Source organism: Ascidia mentula, chromosome 5 (assembly GCF_947561715.1).
Source record: "Ascidia mentula chromosome 5, kaAscMent1.1, whole genome shotgun sequence".
Taxonomy (NCBI): domain Eukaryota; kingdom Metazoa; phylum Chordata; class Ascidiacea; order Phlebobranchia; family Ascidiidae; genus Ascidia; species Ascidia mentula.
In genome coordinates, this window is record NC_138570.1 from 8,476,683 (window position 1) to 8,497,047 (window position 20,365).

The 20,365-nt window shown below is 37.7% G+C and overlaps 1 protein-coding gene and 17 non-coding genes across 18 annotated transcripts; 1 reads left to right on the top strand and 17 right to left on the bottom strand.

Annotated features, from left to right (window-relative positions):
* The first annotated feature begins 265 nt into the window (after positions 1-265).
* LOC145902839 (glycine amidinotransferase, mitochondrial-like) lies at positions 266-9,900 on the top strand. Its single transcript, XM_082990937.1, has 8 exons — positions 266-385; positions 495-627; positions 685-879; positions 1,650-1,840; positions 2,102-2,239; positions 2,537-2,701; positions 8,964-9,085; positions 9,816-9,900. Exons 1-8 carry the CDS (start codon positions 266-268, stop codon positions 9,898-9,900), a joined length of 1,149 nt encoding a protein of 382 aa, XP_082847063.1.
* Positions 9,901-16,416: 6,516 nt separating this feature from the next.
* Positions 16,417-16,490, bottom strand: Trnan-guu (transfer RNA asparagine (anticodon GUU)). Its single transcript has one exon. It is a non-coding gene; the product is annotated as a tRNA-Asn (tRNA).
* Positions 16,491-16,742: 252 nt separating this feature from the next.
* Positions 16,743-16,814, bottom strand: Trnat-agu (transfer RNA threonine (anticodon AGU)). Its single transcript has one exon. It is a non-coding gene; the product is annotated as a tRNA-Thr (tRNA).
* Positions 16,815-16,881: 67 nt separating this feature from the next.
* Positions 16,882-16,971, bottom strand: Trnai-uau (transfer RNA isoleucine (anticodon UAU)). Its single transcript is given in 2 exon segments — positions 16,882-16,917; positions 16,934-16,971. It is a non-coding gene; the product is annotated as a tRNA-Ile (tRNA).
* Positions 16,972-17,260: 289 nt separating this feature from the next.
* On the bottom strand, positions 17,261-17,379 carry Trnal-caa (transfer RNA leucine (anticodon CAA)). Its single transcript has 2 exons — positions 17,342-17,379; positions 17,261-17,306 (listed from the first exon to the last, which is right to left on the bottom strand). It is a non-coding gene; the product is annotated as a tRNA-Leu (tRNA).
* A 68-nt stretch (positions 17,380-17,447) lies between these two features.
* Positions 17,448-17,521, bottom strand: Trnan-guu (transfer RNA asparagine (anticodon GUU)). Its single transcript has one exon. It is a non-coding gene; the product is annotated as a tRNA-Asn (tRNA).
* A 252-nt stretch (positions 17,522-17,773) lies between these two features.
* Trnat-agu (transfer RNA threonine (anticodon AGU)) lies at positions 17,774-17,845 on the bottom strand. Its single transcript has one exon. It is a non-coding gene; the product is annotated as a tRNA-Thr (tRNA).
* Positions 17,846-17,912: 67 nt separating this feature from the next.
* Positions 17,913-18,002, bottom strand: Trnai-uau (transfer RNA isoleucine (anticodon UAU)). The gene is given in 2 exon segments: positions 17,913-17,948; positions 17,965-18,002. It is a non-coding gene; the product is annotated as a tRNA-Ile (tRNA).
* A 104-nt stretch (positions 18,003-18,106) lies between these two features.
* On the bottom strand, positions 18,107-18,178 carry Trnat-cgu (transfer RNA threonine (anticodon CGU)). Its single transcript has one exon. It is a non-coding gene; the product is annotated as a tRNA-Thr (tRNA).
* A 124-nt stretch (positions 18,179-18,302) lies between these two features.
* Trnal-caa (transfer RNA leucine (anticodon CAA)) lies at positions 18,303-18,421 on the bottom strand. The gene is made up of 2 exons: positions 18,384-18,421; positions 18,303-18,348 (listed from the first exon to the last, which is right to left on the bottom strand). It is a non-coding gene; the product is annotated as a tRNA-Leu (tRNA).
* Positions 18,422-18,814: 393 nt separating this feature from the next.
* On the bottom strand, positions 18,815-18,886 carry Trnat-agu (transfer RNA threonine (anticodon AGU)). Its single transcript has one exon. It is a non-coding gene; the product is annotated as a tRNA-Thr (tRNA).
* Positions 18,887-18,953: 67 nt separating this feature from the next.
* Trnai-uau (transfer RNA isoleucine (anticodon UAU)) lies at positions 18,954-19,043 on the bottom strand. The gene is given in 2 exon segments: positions 18,954-18,989; positions 19,006-19,043. It is a non-coding gene; the product is annotated as a tRNA-Ile (tRNA).
* Positions 19,044-19,147: 104 nt separating this feature from the next.
* On the bottom strand, positions 19,148-19,219 carry Trnat-cgu (transfer RNA threonine (anticodon CGU)). The gene has a single exon. It is a non-coding gene; the product is annotated as a tRNA-Thr (tRNA).
* A 124-nt stretch (positions 19,220-19,343) lies between these two features.
* Trnal-caa (transfer RNA leucine (anticodon CAA)) lies at positions 19,344-19,462 on the bottom strand. Its single transcript has 2 exons — positions 19,425-19,462; positions 19,344-19,389 (listed from the first exon to the last, which is right to left on the bottom strand). It is a non-coding gene; the product is annotated as a tRNA-Leu (tRNA).
* Positions 19,463-19,530: 68 nt separating this feature from the next.
* On the bottom strand, positions 19,531-19,604 carry Trnan-guu (transfer RNA asparagine (anticodon GUU)). The gene has a single exon. It is a non-coding gene; the product is annotated as a tRNA-Asn (tRNA).
* A 252-nt stretch (positions 19,605-19,856) lies between these two features.
* On the bottom strand, positions 19,857-19,928 carry Trnat-agu (transfer RNA threonine (anticodon AGU)). The gene has a single exon. It is a non-coding gene; the product is annotated as a tRNA-Thr (tRNA).
* A 67-nt stretch (positions 19,929-19,995) lies between these two features.
* Trnai-uau (transfer RNA isoleucine (anticodon UAU)) lies at positions 19,996-20,085 on the bottom strand. The gene is given in 2 exon segments: positions 19,996-20,031; positions 20,048-20,085. It is a non-coding gene; the product is annotated as a tRNA-Ile (tRNA).
* Positions 20,086-20,189: 104 nt separating this feature from the next.
* Trnat-cgu (transfer RNA threonine (anticodon CGU)) lies at positions 20,190-20,261 on the bottom strand. Its single transcript has one exon. It is a non-coding gene; the product is annotated as a tRNA-Thr (tRNA).
* Positions 20,262-20,365: the final 104 nt, after the last annotated feature.

Sequence of the window (20,365 nt, forward strand, 5' to 3'; positions counted from 1 at the left end):
GGACTGCGCAAATAAATCTAGTGTTTTTAATTACCTAAATCAGCCAGGTAAACAGTTTAAGAAAGGATCGTTTTTTCTTACGGAACGGTAAAATTTATTGAAAATGTACGAAAATGTTTTCAAATACTTGATAAGATTTTCCAAAAGTACCCAAACCTAATTGAATTATGTTTGTAACTTTGATGGAATCGTTCGCAGTGACGATAACTTTTGTTTTTGTTTTCAGGGCCGACAAATAGGGTTGATTTACATTTTAGCGTACACAATGTATCTTGCTCAAAAGGCATTTGCTTCTTCCAGAAGAGCCTTAAGTAACACCAGCTTACGAAGGAATTTGCTCACCAAAAAATATTCCTATTCAAACAGACGGTTGGCATCAACACAGGTAAACGAAAAGCAAATGTTGTTGCTGCCAGGCGTGATATTGGTAACAAGGGGTTTCTCGGGAAACATTTCATAACGACAAAAAGTATTGCAATATAAACCATTTCCAGGAGAAGGAAGATGATCCCAAGACATTGAAGTCTCCAGTCTGCGCTCACAATGAGTGGGATCCGCTGGAGGAAGTTATCGTTGGTCGCCCTGACAACGCGTGTTTTCCCGGATATTCTATCGAAGTTAAGGTTCGTATACCAGTAAAAAGCAATATTACGACAAAACTTTCACGAATGTTTTACACTGCAGACGATTTGCCCGAGCAACATAGACCGCTGTTTCGCGATAATGCCGGAAAACCTTTCCCGCGTGAACACATAGCAAAAGCCATTAATCAAATCGAAGAAATGTGTAACGTTTTGCGCCAGGAAGGCGTCATTGTCCGTCGTCCAGACATCATAGATTGGAGCAAACCGTATAAGACGCCTGATTTCGAATCAACAGGCAGGTTATTTTTCAAAAGTTTCTAAACGGTCCTAAATGGTGACAAAATCACGTTTCTTGGAACTCGATAATCATTGTAAAACCACTCAAAAGGCTTTTCTGTCAAATAACTCTTAATTACGCTCGACGTTTTGGTTGCTAGGATATCGCGCGTAATTGTTTGCCCGACAGCGTCAGCAACAAACTCGATAATTATTGTGTATTGGCTCCACATTGCTTATCGATAATTATTGTTTAGCGGATTTTATTTTTGATTGTTATGATTAACTCATGCGTAAAAATGAAGTCATCTTGAAACTATACTTTTGATCTCCGTCAATATCACAGCAATCACATAATTTACATCTATTTTATTCAACCATTTGTTTCGGGCCATGTCTAAATTGGGGTGGTTTTTCAACAAACGCGACCTTGTAGCACCGTTCAAGAATTGGTGTTTTGAAAATTCGTGTTGGTGAGAGTCTTTGAAATCCGTCGTTGCGCCGCGACGTGTCGAAGACCAACGAGTGGCAACCGATTTTTCGTTTGGCGAACACATTGTTCCTGGCATATATTGCTCGTGGTTACGGAAATACTGTAACTTCTGCACATGAAAGTTGGTGTTTGTAAAAGTGCAAAAGATTTCTTTAACGACCGTGGTCACTGCATGTAGGGCACAATGCCCACAGGGATAAGATGTAACAATACATAAGGTGGAAATCGTCAGTGATTTGCAACAGAATGGGGAAAGTTTCCCAGAATAACTTATGAGGATTTGTCATTATCTCAAGGATTTTATGCGGCCATGCCGAGGGACATCCTGATGGTCATTGGCGAGGAGATTATAGAAGCGCCGATGGCTTGGCGATCAAGATTTTTTGAATACCGCGCATATCGTACCTTGATGAAGGAATATTTCAAACGTGGAGCAAAATGGACGACAGCACCGAAGCCGTTTATGTCGGATGAGCTCTACGACATGGTAACTTTTAAGCAAAACTCTTTCAACGATAAATTATTATGTGGAAATTCTTCGTTGTAGTGCGTGTGGCCTGTTCAGCATCATTATTTCACATTTGTTATCTGAATATTCCGTTGCGAAAAACGTAAATGGTTCTACTTGGGATAAAAAGAAATGTTTAAATAGGCAATGGGCCGTGACAATGCGCTCTCTGACACTGTTTTCTGAATCTGTTCTTCGAGGTTGGACTTAAGCTTTAGTATAAATTTTTGTGATAATTAGAATTACCCGTGGGATAACAAAGACGAGAGAAGCAAGTTGGCGCTCGAAGGAAAATTTGTCACAACCGAGTTTGAACCTTGCTTCGACGCTGCCGACTTCATGAGATGTGGAAGAGACATTTTCGTTAGGCGTAGTCACGTGCGTATCGTTTCACGTGTGGTTCACGTATATGATATAATTATTCTCTGTGTTTGCGGTCATATCACTGTAAAAAAAAACCTTTTTGGTAGAGGATGCGAATAAATCTTGATGTGTTGCAAATATATAACCGAAATCATAAGCATCCATCTGTCTGTTTTGAAGTGGTTATTTCTGACAACAAAAATGCAGGGCCTTAATGATGATGATATACGATACGAGCTTTTACGAAGTACTTTGGTGTAAGACCGCCCTGGAGGAAGATAACAAATGGTGTACTATGCATTACATTTTCAGGTCACAAACAGGTTTGGAGTGGAGTGGATGGCTCGTCACCTAGGTTCAGAATACAAAATTCACGCTATACATTTCGATGACATGAATCCAATGCACATCGATACGTCTTTCGTTCCTATAAGACCAGGGCTATGGATTCGAAACCCTGATAGGTTTTGCTTTCAGGTATGCACAAAAACACGGCTTCAAGGGACCATGGCCCATAAAATGGATTAGATATCGCGGGTTAAACATAGTTAAATTTATATTGTGATATATTTCGGTGAAGACGTGTAATTGGAAACCTTTCATACAAATTTTGTCCAACAATACATGTACGAAAATAAGTCGTTTTTGTCATCAATTTTCTCTCGTTGTGTTAAAATCGACTTACAAAAAAAACTCTCCGAGTTCTGTGGTTGTTTTATAACATTGAAAGTACAAGGAAGCATTTACATTTTTAAACGCAATATACTTGTATCCTTTACGCTCTATGGAAACTCTACATTTGCATATAAAAATATCGTATGAGGTTTCCACAACAAAACAATTTCCTTATTGCAGTTTTCAAAAATATGACTCAAGCGTTCCTTTTCTTCTGACGTCAGTTGTCCAGCAATGGAATCCTCCGCCGATGGAATTAGCGTAACTAATATCGTTAGGAATTGGTTGAATACCTGTTTAAACGCAAAATGGATTGAAAAATCTCAAATTCACAACATGATTTTTAGGTATATGGTAAACTTGCAAACAATATTCATTACTATTCATTAGTTGGAATTGGTATAACTTAGTAACAATTATTGGCCATGTCTGCATCTCCCTATAAAAATACATTATTGACTCTATCGCTTTTAGAGAAGTATTTTGTTTAATTGATAAATTGCTGCTAGGTCTGTGTTATTCAAACAAAGTTAGTTTTCGATATGTTAACTGGCAGAATATATTTTTGGGGTGCAATAAAATACAAATTCGGTCAGGCAAAACCTGGTCAGACTATACACTATGAATGGAAATATTAAAAGTTCGTATATTGATAATCTTATGAACACCCAAAAATGGTGCTGAAAGTAAGTCACGATTTTAGCCGGAGAATTCTCCGTTAGATATATTCGATTATTTCGTAGAATAGCTGTAATCGTACTTAAACCTCGATTCATATATATTTTACTCCAAAATTCACAGCCAGTAACTTACAAACTGATTTAATCTGTATTCAAGTTGCTTTTTTGATTATAAAGTTGCTTCTTTGAGTATAAAGTTGCTTCTTTGATTATAAAGAATTAATTTGGCCATAAGATTCAAGTTGCTTCCGTTTTTGCCTTCATTCGTATTTGCAGTAGTTTTTGTAGTTGAAGTAGTTTCATTTATGCATGATTAATTTAACTGGAAAAAGGTTGAGCCAGTTAACGATTAAAGGTATTGATGTAAATACGACCCTACTATAACTTGTGGTTGTTTCTAGCACTTGTCCGCTTATTACCATTGAGAATGGATAAAATTTTGACATAAAAGCCAAAAAATGTTTAAAGCTGTGGTATAGTAAAGATAACAAAAGCATTGAGCATACAAAAAAGTTATGTTTATTTAAAACAACAATAAATAGGTAGATCTGTTACCATTCATAATTCAGTGTTAGTATTTCCTGATCGTCGGCTTCCTCAGCCACAGTATGTCTGTTGTATCTTTTTACAGAAACAGCTTACTTTAAAACTGAGCAAATGAATTAGCAAAAAGTAATTGATAAAGTCTCCTTCAAATTTTAATAGTCTCCTCCGCTTTTTTCGTCTTTGCTTGCAACATTCATTTTTATTTGGGTAATTAATCCACAGTCAAAACACAACAATACAAATAAAATTAGTATTTTTTTGAATATCACAAAACATATCAATACAAAGCACACAACAGACTAAATAGAATTGCAGAAACAAAAACGAAAATGCAACTTATTTAATATTGTCACAAATGGTTATCAGGAGGTCATGATCCAAAAACAAAATAGTTACTAAAAAAACAACAGTCTACGTGAGATGGACAAGTGATTGTGATTTGCTTTGATTTCCTTTGGCAACATTTTCTAACTATCTTCTAAATTCCTCATTGGAATCTCCAACGGTCCAACTATTGCTTTAGTTGGGAGCAGAAACCGTTTTCGATAATCTTGGAATGTGAGAAGGACGCAACAGTTGTTCAACAGAGTGTTGCAGCTGTGTAGTGTGATAGGATATTGCAATTTCAAAACAGCCACTAGTATTGGTATTGTGGCGTCGGTAAAAACTGCAATGGCTGTGAAAACACCAACTCGTTTGATAACTGCTTTCACTGCGTCGTTGAATTGCTTGATGTAGAGAAATGGGAGCAATGTTAAACCAACAAGTATCACATGGCCGCAGGCATCCATACCTAAAGCAGCACGAACAAGATTCCTTGGAAGACCGTTTACGTACTTGCATCCCGATGAAGTAGGTTCGCGTGAATAAAACAAGACGACCACAAAAAAAATCATAATGATAGATAGGGTTGCACAAACTATAATGAACTGCAATGCCGAAACGACGATTTTTGTGGTACGACCGTAACGATAGGCGGTTTTGGTGGAAATAGTGTTTTGACGGAGCAAAAGCAGGAAAATATTAGAGAATCTACCAAATGAAAAGTTACTGAAACCAATTGGATACTGGATGAAGCAGATCACCTGGTTGACACTTACTGAGTAAATTGTTGGACCTTCACACAAAACTGCAAACAGAAGAAAAAGTGAGGAAAGTGTGCAGAGTCGATTGGTCCACAACAAATTCTGGTTGTTTGCTCTTGACTGATAGACCATGGCACAGACGCTCATAAGAATGCAACAAATCACCAATGGAGGCCACAAAAACATCTCGAAATCCAAATTGTAATAAGTTGTGTTGTTTGTATTGCTCCCAAGGTCGTTCGGTGCTGCATTGGTTTGCATGTTTGTCATATTTTTTCGTCAAATTAATATATCTTTGCCTGTATATATGTGTAAGAAAGTTGCAATTACAATGTCCTCCGTTTTTTGTGATCCAGATTACTTTTATAAAAATTTTGGCTTCCTAAACATGCCTCTTATTTATTCTGTTCAAACTTGCCTCAAGTACTGTCAATTATTTTGCTTGCAGTGCGTCAAAAATATTTAAGGGAGATTATAATATATCAAAGTAATTATATGCGATTATATAACTGCAATTAAACTGAAGTTCACCTGCAGTAACTTTTTTTATATACACGGATATTTATTTGTACCTTTTGAAATATTACGATACTCCAAACGTAGTTTACCTGATTTGGAAAACATATCTTTCATAAATTGTTACTGATGCTGCCAGGCATGTTTTATTGCTGGATAGTGCATATCTTGCATGTTTTCGTGTAAAGCTAACCTATCCTCTCTTAGAGTAGGCTACATAGTACTGATGTTTTGCTCCCTTTTCGTTTATCGCCATCATACAAAATTTTTGTTATCATACGATGGATTAGTTTGTCAGAGAGTATGTTTGACCATAAATATTTTATTTTTTTCCGATTTTTGACAGATGGCAGCTTATCGGCAGATGCTGTTAAAAATCGATTTACAGAAAAAGTTTCACTAACCTACGCTTTTGAAAGCGTATAATCAAAAGCACTGAAAAACAAATGATGTATTCATCATCAAACTTTTTCTCTAACAAACCAATTCAATGCATGGTAAGAAACAATTTGTTTAATGTCGATAAACGAAGAGGGAAGAAATGATTTTTCATTTTCACATAAACCCGAGTTTTTGCGAATTTTTCTTGCTTCATCGGATGTATATCCTTCCAAAACCATTGCCCGTTCCACGTAAACTGATTATTGATGAATTTTTATCTGATTCATCTCAATGTGGTTCACAGCCTTGGCTGCGAAGCCTGTGAATCTTATGATCAAATTACGAGAGCTAAGATCGCCTAATATGAAGGGCCTGCGCAATTGGGCGATCCTGCTTTGCTATGCGAAAGCATTCATTCGTAGTTGCAGTAGTTTTTGTAGTTAAAGTAGTTTTATTTATGCATGATTAATTTAACTGGAATAAGGTTGAGCCAGTTAACGATTAAACGTATCGATGTAAATACGACCCTACAATAACTTGTGGTTGTTTCTAGCACTTGTCCGTTTATTACCATTGAGAATGGAAACGATTTTGACATAAAGGCCAAAAAGCAAAAAATGTTTAAAGCTGTGGTATAGTAAAGATAACAAAAGCATTGAGCATACAAAATTAGGGACTGTGCAGTTATGTTTATTTAAAACAACAATAAATAGGTAGATCTGTTACCATTCATAATTCAGTGTTAGTATTTCCTAATCATCTGCTTTCTCAGCCACAGTATGTCTGTTGTATCTTTTTACAGAAACAGCTTACTTTAAACTTAGCAAATGAATTAGTAACAAGTTAATTGATAAAGTCTCCTTCAAATTTTAATAGTCTCCTCCGCTGTTTCGTCTTTGCTTGCAACATTCATTTGTATTTACGTAATTAATCCACAGTCAAAACACAACAATACAAATAAACTTGGTATTTTTTGAAAAAACACAAAACATATCAATACAAAGCACACAACAGACTAAATAGAATTGCAGAAACAAAAACGAAAATGCAACTTATTTAATATTGTCACAAATGGTTATCAGGAGGTCATAATCCAAAAACAAAATAGATACTACAAAAAAACAGTCTACGTGAGATGGAAAAATCATTGTGACTTGCATTGATTTCCTTTGGCAACATTTTCTAACTGACTTCTAAATTCCTCATTGGAATCTCCAACGGTCCAACTGTTGCCTTAGTTGGGAGCAGAAACCGTTTTCGATAATCTTGGAATGTGAGAAGGATGCAACAGTTGTTCAACAGAGTATTGCAGGTTTGCAGTGTAATAGGATATTGCAACTGCAAAACAACCTCTAGTATTGGAATTGTGACGTCGGTAAAAACTGCAATGGCTGTGAAAACACCAACTCGTTTGATAACTGCTTTCACTGCGTCGTTGAATTGCTTTATGTAGAGAAACGGAAGCAATGTTAAACCAACAAGTACCACATGGGCGCAGGAAGCCATACCCAAAATAGCACGAACAAGATTCCTTGGAAGACCTTTTACGTACTTGCATCCCGAGATAGTTGGTTCGCGTGAATAAAACAAGACGACCACAGAAAACATCAAAAGGCTAGATATGGTTGAACAAACTATAATGAACTGCAATGCCGAAACGACGATTTTTGTGGTACGACCGTAACGATAGGCGGTTTTGGTGGAAATAGTGTGTTGGCGGAGCAAAAGCAGCAGTGAATTAGAGAATCTACCCAATGAATAGTTGATGAAACCAATTGGAAACTGGATCAGGCAGATCATCGAGTTGACACTTACTGAGTAAATTGTTGGACCATGACACAAAACTGCAAACAGAAGAAAAAGTGAGGAAAGTGTGCAGAGTCGATTGGTCCACAACAAATTCTGGTTGTTTGCTCTTGACTGATAGACCATGGTACAAACGCTCATAAGAATGCAACCAATCACCAATGGAGGCCACAAAAACATCTCGTAATCCAAATTGTAATACGTTGTGTTGTTTGTGTTGCTCCCAAGGTCGTTCGGTGCTGCAGTGGTTTGCATGTTTGTCATGTTTTATCGTCAAGTTAAAATTACTTCGCCTGTATATATGTGTAAGAAAGTTGCAATTACAATGTCCTCCATATTTTGTGATCCAGATTACTTTTATCAAATTTTTGTCTCAATATACCTCTTGTTCATTCTGTTCAAAGTTATCCCATGCACTGTACTGTCAATTATTTTGCTTGCAATGCGCCAAGAAATATTTAGGGAAGTCGAGAATATATAAGTCAAGTTTATAATATATCAAAGTAATTATATGCGATTATATAACTGCAATATGCGATTAAACTGAAGTTCACCTGCAGTAACTTTTTTATATACACGGAAATTTATTTGTACCTTTTTTTAAATATTACGATGGTCCAAATGTAGTTTACCTGATATAGAAAACATATCTTTCATGTTTTCGTGCATAGCTAACCTATCCTCTCTTAGAGTACACAGTACTGATGTTTTGCTCCCTTTTCGTTTATCGACATGATACAAATTGTTTGTTATCATACGATGGATTGGTTTGTCAGAGAAAATGTTTGACAATAAATATTTTATTTTTTTTTCGGTTTTGACAGATGACAGCTTATCGGCAGATGCTCTTTAAAAGCGATATACAGATCGAGTTTCACTAAAATAGAAGCGTATAATCAAAAATACTGAAAAACAAATATTATATTGTAATGAACCAATCCAACGCATGGTAAGGAACTATTTGTTTAATGTCGATAAACGAAGAGGGAAGAAATGATTTTTCATTTTCACGTAAACCCGAGTTTGTGCGAATTTTTCTTTCTTTATCAGGTGTATATCCTTCCAAAACCATTGCTCGTTCCACGTAAACTGATTATTGATGATTTTTATCTGATTTATCTCAATGTGGTTCACAGCCTTGACTGCGAAGCCTGGGAATCAAAATACGAGAGGTGAGATCGCCAAATATAAAGAGCCTGCGCAGTGGGGCGATCCTGCCTTGCTATGCGAAAGCATGGTGATACTTCTGCGTTATCTCAATGTGTGTATCATATTACAAGCGTGGGCGAATTGTACGTAATTATCATGTCTCACTTTCGGTGTATTAAAGACCATGTACCGGTCTGTAGAGCTGTGTGGGTATGCTATGATTTATGTAGGGTGTGTGCGTTTTAGAGTTGTGGTTTTCAACCTTATTATGGCTCATAGCACCCTGTGGAATTTAAAAAGATTTTGTGCCACCCAATGGAGACAACCAATGGGCGAATACTGTAATCTGCCTTTCTGTCCGATTCTTGATGGGAGTTAATATCATCATAAAATGTGTGCCTTAGTAACTACCGATAAACCATATGGCTAAAAATTGCCAGACAAACTCGCGGCACCTGAAGGTTACAGTTGGCCGAACCATGATTGGGAACTACTGTTTTAGAGCACGACCGACTCTTTGAGTTCCGATGTTTGCCTGCGTGTTTTTTAATGGTCGGTGACTGAGCCATACAAAAAAAAAACTCTCCGAATTCTGTGGTTGTATATGGGTTTTTCATAACATTGAAATTACAAGGAAGCATTTACATTTTTAAACGCAATATACTTGTATCCTTTACGCTCTATGGAAACTCTACATTTGCATATAAAAATAACGTATGAGGTTTCCACAACAAAACAATTTCCTTATTGCAGTTTTCAAAAATATGACTCAAGCGTTCCTTTTCTTCTGACGTCAGTTGTCCAGCAATGGAATCCTTCGCCGATGGAATTAGCGTAACTAATATCGTTAGGAATTGGTCGAATACCTGTTTAAACGCAAAATGGATTGAAAAATCTCAAATTCACAACATGATTTTTAGGTATATGGTAAACTTGCAAACAATATTCATTACTATTCATTAGTTGGAATTGGTATAACTTAGTAACAATTATTGGCCATGTCTGCATCTCCCTATAAAAATACATTATTGACTCTATCGCTTTTAGAGAAGTATTTTGTTTAATTGGTAAATTGCTGCTAGGTCTGTGTTATTCAAACAAAGTTAGTTTTCGATATGTTAACTGGCAGAATATATTTTTGGGCCGCAATAAAATACAAATTCGGTCAGGCAAAACCTGGTCAGACTATACACTATGAATGGAAATATTAAAAGTTCGTATATTGATAATCTTATGAACACCCAAAAATAGTGCTGAAAGTAAGTCACGATTTTAGCCGGAGAATTCTCCGTTAGATATATTCGATTATTTCGTAGAATAGCTGTAATCGTACTTAAACCTCGATTCATATATATTTTACTCCAAAATTCACAGCCAGTAACTTACAAACTGATTTAATCTGTATTCAAGTTGCTTTTTTGATTATAAAGTTGCTTCTTTGAGTATAAAGTTGCTTCTTTGATTATAAAGAATTAATTTGGCCATAAGATTCAAGTTGCTTCCGTTTTTGCCTTCATTCGTATTTGCAGTAGTTTTTGTAGTTGAAGTAGTTTCATTTATGCATGATTAATTTAACTGGAAAAAGGTTGAGCCAGTTAACGATTAAAGGTATTGATGTAAATACGACCCTACTATAACTTGTGGTTGTTTCTAGCACTTGTCCGCTTATTACCATTGAGAATGGATAAAATTTTGACATAAAAGCCAAAAAATGTTTAAAGCTGTGGTATAGTAAAGATAACAAAAGCATTGAGCATACAAAAAAGTTATGTTTATTTAAAACAACAATAAATAGGTAGATCTGTTACCATTCATAATTCAGTGTTAGTATTTCCTGATCGTCGGCTTCCTCAGCCACAGTATGTCTGTTGTATCTTTTTACAGAAACAGCTTACTTTAAAACTGAGCAAATGAATTAGCAAAAAGTAATTGATAAAGTCTCCTTCAAATTTTAATAGTCTCCTCCGCTTTTTTCGTCTTTGCTTGCAACATTCATTTTTATTTGGGTAATTAATCCACAGTCAAAACACAACAATACAAATAAAATTAGTATTTTTTTGAATATCACAAAACATATCAATACAAAGCACACAACAGACTAAATAGAATTGCAGAAACAAAAACGAAAATGCAACTTATTTAATATTGTCACAAATGGTTATCAGGAGGTCATGATCCAAAAACAAAATAGTTACTAAAAAAACAACAGTCTACGTGAGATGGACAAGTGATTGTGATTTGCTTTGATTTCCTTTGGCAACATTTTCTAACTATCTTCTAAATTCCTCATTGGAATCTCCAACGGTCCAACTATTGCTTTAGTTGGGAGCAGAAACCGTTTTCGATAATCTTGGAATGTGAGAAGGACGCAACAGTTGTTCAACAGAGTGTTGCAGCTGTGTAGTGTGATAGGATATTGCAATTTCAAAACAACCACTAGTATCGGAATTGTGGCGTCGGTAAAAACTGCAATGGCTGTGAAAACACCAACTCGTTTGATAACTGCTTTCACTGCGTCGTTGAATTGCTTGATGTAGAGAAATGGGAGCAATGTTAAACCAACAAGTATCACATGGCCGCAGGCATCCATACCTAAAGCAGCACGAACAAGATTCCTTGGAAGACCGTTTACGTACTTGCATCCCGATGAAGTAGGTTCGCGTGAATAAAACAAAACGACCACAAAAAAAATCATAATGATAGATAGGGTTGCACAAACTATAATGAACTGCAATGCCGAAACGACGATTTTTGTGGTACGACCGTAACGATAGGCGGTTTTGGTGGAAATAGTGTTTTGACGGAGCAAAAGCAGGAAAATATTAGAGAATCTACCAAATGAAAAGTTACTGAAACCAATTGGATACTGGATCAAGCAGATCACCTGGTTGACACTTACTGAGTAAATTGTTGGACCTTCACACAAAACTGCAAACAGAAGAAAAAGTGTGGAAAGTGTGCAGAGTCGATTGGTCCACAACAAATTCTGGTTGTTTGCTTTTGACTGGTAGACCATGGTACAAACGCTCATAAGAATGCAACAAATCACCAATGGAGGCCACAAAAACATCTCGAAATCCAAATTGTAATAAGTTGTGTTGTTTGTATTGCTCCCAAGGTCGTTCGGTGCTGCATTGGTTTGCATGTTTGTCATATTTTTTCGTCAAATTAATATATCTTTGCCTGTATATATGTGTAAGAAAGTTGCAATTACAATGTCCTTCGTATTTTGTGATCCAGGTTACTTTTATAAAAATTTTGGCTTCCTAAACATTCCTCTTATTTATTCTGTTCAAACTTGCCTCAAGTACTGTCAATTATTTTGCTTGCAGTGCGTCAAAAATATTTAAGGGAGATTATAATATATCAAAGTAATTATATGCAATTATATAACTGCAATATGCGATTAAACTGAAGTTCACCTGCAGTAACTTTTTTTATATACACGGAAATTTATTTGTACCTTTTGAAATATTACGATACTCCAAACGTAGTTTACCTGATTTGGAAAACATATCTTTCATAAATTGTTACTGATGCTGCCAGGCATGTTTTATTGCTGGATACTGCATATCTTGCATGTTTTCGTGTAAAGCTAACCTATCCTCTCTTAGAGTAGGCTACATAGTACTGATGTTTTACTCCCTTTTCGTTTATCGCCATCATACAAAATTTTTGTTATCATACGATGGATTAGTTTGTCAGAGAATATGTTTGACCATAAATATTTTATTTTTTTCCGATTTTTGACAGATGGCAGCTTATCGGCAGATGCTGTTAAAAATCGATTTACAGAAAAAGTTTCACTAACCTACGCTTTTGAAAGCGTATAATCAAAAGCACTGAAAAACAAATGATGTATTCATCATCAAACTTTTTCTCTAACAAACCAATTCAATGCATGGTAAGAAACAATTTGTATAATGTCGATAAACGAAGAGGGAAGAAATGATTTTTCATTTTCACATAAACCCGAGTTTTTGCGAATTTTTCTTGCTTCATCGGATGTATATCCTTCCAAAACCATTGCTCGTTCCACGTAAACTGATTATTGATGAATTTTTATCTGATTCATCTCAATGTGGTTCACAGCCTTGGCTGCGAAGCCTGTGAATCTTATGATCAAATTACGAGAGCTAAGATCGCCTAATATGAAGGGCCTGCGCAATTGGGCGACCCTGCTTTGCTATGCGAAAGCATTCATTCGTAGTTGCAGTAGTTTTTGTAGTTAAAGTAGTTTTATTTATGCATGATTAATTTAACTGGAATAAGGTTGAGCCAGTTAACGATTAAACGTATCGATGTAAATACGACCCTACAATAACTTGTGGTTGTTTCTAGCACTTGTCCGTTTATTACCATTGAGAATGGAAACGATTTTGACATAAAGGCCAAAAAGCAAAAAATGTTTAAAGCTGTGGTATAGTAAAGATAACAAAAGCATTGAGCATACAAAATTAGGGACTGTGCAGTTATGTTTATTTAAAACAACAATAAATAGGTAGATCTGTTACCATTCATAATTCAGTGTTAGTATTTCCTAATCATCTGCTTTCTCAGCCACAGTATGTCTGTTGTATCTTTTTACAGAAACAGCTTACTTTAAAACTGAGCAAATGAATTAGTAACAAGTTAATTGATAAAGTCTCCTTCAAATTTTAATAGTCTCCTCCGCTGTTTCGTCTTTGCTTGCAACATTCATTTGTATTTACGTAATTAATCCACAGTCAAAACACAACAATACAAATAAACTTGGTATTTTTTGAAAAAACAGAAAACATATCAATACAAAGCACACAACAGACTAAATAGAATTGCAGAAACAAAAACGAAAATGCAACTTATTTAATATTGTCACAAATTGTTATCAGGAGGTCATAATCCAAAAACAAAATAGATACTACAAAAAAACAGTCTACGTGAGATGGAAAAATCATTGTGACTTGCATTGATTTCCTTTGGCAACATTTTCTAACTGACTTCTAAATTCCTCATTGGAATCTCCAACGGTCCAACTGTTGCCTTAGTTGGGAGCAGAAACCGTTTTCGATAATCTTGGAATGTGAGAAGGATGCAACAGTTGTTCAACAGAGTATTGCAGGTTTGCAGTGTAATAGGATATTGCAACTGCAAAACAACCTCTAGTATTGGAATTGTGACGTCGGTAAAAACTGCAATGGCTGTGAAAACACCAACTCGTTTGTACCACATGGGCGCAGGAAGCCATACCCAAAATAGCACGAACAAGATTCCTTGGAAGACCTTTTACGTACTTGCATCCCGAGATAGTTGGTTCGCGTGAATAAAACAAGACGACCACAGAAAACATCAAAAGGCTAGATATGGTTGAACAAACTATAATGAACTGCAATGCCGAAACGACGATTTTTGTGGTACGACCGTAACGATAGGCGGTTTTGGTGGAAATAGTGTGTTGGCGGAGCAAAAGCAGCAGTGAATTAGAGAATCTACCCAATGAATAGTTGATGAAACCAATTGGAAACTGGATCAGGCAGATCATCGAGTTGACAGTTACTGAGTAAATTGTTGGACCATGACACAAAACTGCAAACAGAAGAAAAAGTGAGGAAAGTGTGCAGAGTCGATTGGTCCACAACAAATTCTGGTTGTTTGCTCTTGACTGATAGACCATGGTACAAACGCTCATAAGAATGCAACCAATCACCAATGGAGGCCACAAAAACATCTCGTAATCCAAATTGTAATACGTTGTGTTGTTTGTGTTGCTCCCAAGGTCGTTCGGTGCTGCAGTGGTTTGCATGTTTGTCATGTTTTATCGTCAAGTTAAAATTACTTCGCCTGTATATATGTGTAAGAAAGATGCAATTACAATGTCCTCCATATATCAAATTTTTGTCTCAATATACCTCTTGTTCATTCTGTTCAAAGTTATCCCATGCACTGTACTGTCAATTATTTTGCTTGCAATGCGCCAAGAAATATTTAGGGAAGTCGAGAATATATAAGTCAAGTTTATAATATATCAAAGTAATTATATGCTATTATATAACTGCAATATGCGATTAAACTGAAGTTCACCTGCAGTAACTTTTTTTATATACACGGAAATTTATTTGTACCTTTTTTTAAATATTACGATGGTCCAAATGTAGTTTACCTGATATAGAAAACATATCTTTCATGTTTTCGTGTATAGCTAACCTATCCTCTCTTAGAGTACACAGTACTGATGTTTTGCTCCCTTTTCGTTTATCGACATGATACAAATTGTTTGTTATCATACGATGGATTGGTTTGTTAGAGAAAATGTTTGAACATAAATATATTTTTTTTGACAAATGGCAGCTTATCGGCAGATGCTGTTAAAAAGCGATGTACAGATCGAATTTCACTAACCTATACGCTTTTAAAAGCGTACATCAAAAAATCTGAAAAACAAATAAAATATTCATAATCAAACATTTTCTCTAACAAACCAATCGGGGGTCGATCCTGCCTTGCTATATGCGAAAGCATGGTATTACTTCTGCGTTTGGCGAATTGTACGCAATTATCATTCGTAACTACCGATAAACCACATGGTCAAAAGTTGCCAGACAAAATCGCGGCACCCCTGAAGGTTACAGTTGGCCGCACCCTGATTGGGAACCACTCTTCTAGAGTACGACCGACTGCTTTTGTTTAGAGTTCCGATGTTTGCCTGAGTGTTTCTTAATGGCCAGTGATTGAGCCTAACAAAAAAACCTTTCCGAATTCTGTGGTTGTTTATGAGTATTTTATAACATTGAAATTAAAAGGAGGCATTTACATTTTTTAAACACAACATACTTGTTTCCTTTACAATCTATTGAAACTCTACATTTGCTCATAAAAAATCGTGTGAGGTTTCCACAACAAAACAATTTCCATATTGCAATTTTCAAAAATATGATCCAAGCGTTCCTTTTCTTCTGACGTCAGTTGTCCAGCAATGTAATCCTCCGCCGATGGAATTAGCGTAACTAATATCGACAGGAATTGGTCTGTTTAAACGCAAAATGGATTCACAACCTAAATGTTAGCTATAATGTAAACTTACAAACAATATTCATTACTGTAAGTTGGAATTGGTATAACTTAGCAACAAAGAATGGCCATGTTCGCATCTCCCTAAAAAAATACATTATTGACTCTTTCGCTTATAGAGAAGAATTCAGTTTAATTGATAAATTGCTGCTAGCTAAGCGATATTCAAACAAAGTTAGGTTCCGATAGGTAAACTGGCAGAAATATATTTTTGGGGAGTGATAAAATGCAAACGCTGGCAGGCAAACCCTGGCTGGATATCTCTATTAACTACCATTTTCGGAAGAGATGAATATAAAAATTATTACGTCCCTGGGTGGGCTCGAACCACCAACCTTTCGGTTAACAGCCGAACGGGCTAACCGATTGCGCCACAGAGACGCACGACCATCAGCCGCTCAACGCACTGATGAAAACTTTTCTCTACATGTTCCAATTTTCTTTGTTGCCCATCTTCCACAAACCAGCTAGTTGTCAGCATTGTGCACAACTTAGTACCACATTGTGTCGGTTGATCTGTTAAAACCAGTTATCTTTTGAGACTTGCGCATCAGAGTTTGTAAGGCTATTCCGGTTCAAAATCAGACATGCACGAAATTTAGGTCACTGTAATACTTACAAATAGATTAAAATAGGCACCGCCGGGGATCGAACCCGGGATCTCCTGTTTACTAGACAGGCGCTTTACCACTAAGCCACGGCGCCACATGCAATACAATATGCTTCAGTCTTTGTTCTTACAACTTGATATTGAAACAGTATTAAAACTTGCTGCTCCAGGTGAGGCTCGAACTCACAACCTCCGCATGTCTCCGTAACTGTCATATAAGTACGGCGCGCTAACCGATTGCGCCACTGGAGCTGGTTTGCTCTTATTTTCAGTGCATGTTGTACAGCACGGCGACAACAACACCGACAGATAATATATTTCCTGCAGATAAATTCGAAAAAACATTTCTAGCCACTTGCCTCTAGCGAGGTTTGAACCCGCGACCCCTGGTTTACGAGACCAATGAGCTATAGAGACCAACTAGCACACTGAAACAATCACATTATACTTGTGGTAATGTGGAATGAAATATTAGCTTTGAGGAATGCTATTGGCAGGGGAGCCGAAGAGAAAGATTAGATATCCTGAAATAAAAAAAGATTGTCAGAAGTGGGATTCGAACCCACGCCTCCATTCGGAGACCAGAACACCCATACCACCGTAATTCAGTGCAGCATAGAAGCTTGAGTCTGGCGCCTTAGACCACTCGGCCATCCTGACATGCGAATGAAACTTCCATGCAAATAGTTAACTACCATTTTCGGAGGAGATGAATATAAAAATTATTACGTCCCTGGGTGGGCTCGAACCACCAACCTTTCGGTTAACAGCCGAACGCGCTAACCGATTGCGCCACAGAGACGCACGACCTTCAGCCGCTCAACGCACTGATGAAAACTTTTCTCTACATGTTCCAATTTTCTTTGTTGCCCATCTTCCACAAACCAGCTAGTTGCCAGCATTGTGCACAACTTAGTACCACATTGTGTCGGTTGATCTGTTAAAACCAGTTATCTTTTGAGACTTGCCCTTCAGAGTTTGTAAGGCTATTCCGGTTCAAAATCAGACATGCACGAAATTTAGGTCACTGTAATACTTACAAATACATTAAAATAGGCACCGCCGGGGATCGAACCCGGGATCTCCTGTTTACTAGACAGGCGCTTTACCACTAAGCCACGGCGCCACATGCAATACAGTATGCTTCAGTCTTTGTTCTTACAACTTGATATTGAAACAGTATTAAAACTTGCTGCTCCAGGTGAGGCTCGAACTCACAACCTCCGCATGTCTCCTCAACTGTCATATAAGTACGGCGCGCTAACCGATTGCGCCACTGGAGCTGGTTTGCTCTTATTTTCAGTGCATGTTGTACAGCACGGCGACAACAACACCGACAGATAATATATTTCCTGCAGATAAATTCGAAAAAACATTTCTAGCCACTTGCCTCCAGCGAGGTTTGAACTCGCGACCCCTGGTTTACGAGACCAGTGCTCTACCACTGAGCTATAGAGACCAACTAGTACACTGAAACAATCACATTATACTTCTAGCAATGTGGAATCAAATACTAGCTTTGAGGAATGCTATTGGCAGTGGAGCCGAAGAGAAAGATTAGATATCCTCAAATAAAAAAAGATTGCCAGAAGTGGGATTCGAACCCACGCCTCCATTCGGAGACCAGAACACCCATACCACCGTAATTCAGTGCAGCATAGAAGCTTGAATCTGGCGCCTTAGACCACTCGTCCATCCTGACATGCGAATGAAACTTCCATGCAAATAGTTAACTACCATTTTCGTAGGAGATGAATATAAAAATTATTACGTCCCTGGGTGGGCTCGAACCACCAACCTTTCGTTAACAGCCGAACGCGCTAACCGATTGCGCCACAGAGACGCACGACCTTCAGCCGCTCAACGCACTGATGAAAACTTTTCTCTACATGTTCCAATTTTCTTTGTTGCCCATCTTCCACAAACCAGCTGGTTGTCAGCATTGTGCACAACTTTGTACCACATTGTGTCGGTTGATCTGTTAAAACCAGTTATCTTTTGAGACTTGCGCTTCAGAGTTTGTAAGGCTATTCCGGTTCAAAATCAGACATGCACGAAATTTAGGTCACTGTAATACTTACAAATACATTAAAATAGGCACCGCCGGGGATCGAACCCGGGATCTCCTGTTTACTAGACAGGCGCTTTACCACTAAGCCACGGCGCCACATGCAATACAGTATGCTTCAGTCTTTGTTCTTACAACTTGATATTGAAACAGTATTAAAACTTGCTGCTCCAGGTGAGGCTCGAACTCACAACCTCCGCATGTCTCCGTAACTGTCATATAAGTACGGCGCGCTAACCGATTGCGCCACTGGAGCTGGTTAGCTCTTATTTTCAGTGCATGTTGTACAGCACGGCGACAACAACACCGACAGATAATATATTTCCTGCAGATAAATTCGAAAAAACATTTCTAGCCACTTGCCTCCAGCGAGGTTTGAACTCGCGACCCCTGGTTTACGAGACCAGTGCTCTACCACTGAGCTATAGAGACCAACTAGCACACTGAAACAATCACATTATACTTGTAGTAATGTGGAATCAAATACTAGCTTTGAGGAATGCTATTGGCAGTGGAGCCGAAGAGAAAGATTAGATATCCTCAAATAAAAAAAGATTGTCAGAAGTGGGATTCGAACCCACGCCTCCATTCGGAGACCAGAACACCCATACCACCGTAATTCAGTGCAGCATAGAAGCTTGAGTCTGGCGCCTTAGACCACTCGGCCATCCTGACATGCGAATGAAACTTCCATGCAAATAGTTAACTACCATTTTCGGAGGAGATGAATATAAAAATTATTACGTCCCTGGGTGGGCTCGAACCGCCAACCTTTCGGTTAACAGCCGAACGCGCTAACCGATTGCGCCACAGAGACGCACGACCTTCAGCCGCTCAACGCACTGATGAAAAATTTTCTCTACATGTTCCAATTTTCTTTGTTGCCTATCTTCCACAAACCAGCTAGTTGACAGCATTGTGCACAACTTAGTACCACATTGTGTCGGTTGATCTGTTAAAACCAGTTATCTTTTGAGACTTGCGCTTCAGAGTTTGTAAGGCTATTCCGGTTCAAAATCATACATGCACGAAATTTAGGTCACTGTAATACTTACAAATACATTAAAATAGGCACCGCCGGGGATCGAACCCGGGATCTCCTGTTTACTAGACAGGCGCTTTACCACTAAGCCACGGCGCCACATGCAATACAGTATGCTTCAGTCTTTGTTCTTACAACTTGATATTGAAACAGTATTAAAACTTGCTGCTCCAGGTGAGGCTCGAACTCACAACCTCCGCATGTCTCCGCAACTGTCATATAAGTACGGCGCGCTAACCGATTGCGCCACTGGAGCTGGTTTGCTCTTATTTTCAGTGCATGTTGTACAGCACGGCGACAACAACACCGACAGATAATATATTTCCTGCAGATAAATTCGAAAAAACATTTCTTGCTACTTGCCTCCAGCGAGGTTTGAACTCGCGACCCCTGGTTTACGAGACCAGTGCTCTACCACTGAGCTATAGAGACCAACTAGCACACTGAAACAATCACATTATACTTGTAGTAATGTGGAATCAAATATTAGCTTTGAGGAATGCTATTGGCAGGGGAGCAGAAGAGAAAGATTAGAT

What these genes read in the sequence shown, in the direction of transcription:
- LOC145902839 (XM_082990937.1), top strand. Translation starts at nt 266, where the DNA reads ATGTATCTTGCTCAAAAGGCATTTGCTTCTTCCAGAAGAGCCTTAAGT. An exon ending in GACGGTTGGCATCAACACAG is followed by an intron (nt 386 to 494) that starts GTAAACGAAAAG and finishes AACCATTTCCAG; the next exon opens with GAGAAGGAAGATGATCCCAA. An exon ending in CTGATAGGTTTTGCTTTCAG is followed by an intron (nt 2,702 to 8,963) that starts GTATGCACAAAA and finishes TTTCTTTATCAG; the next exon opens with GTGTATATCCTTCCAAAACC.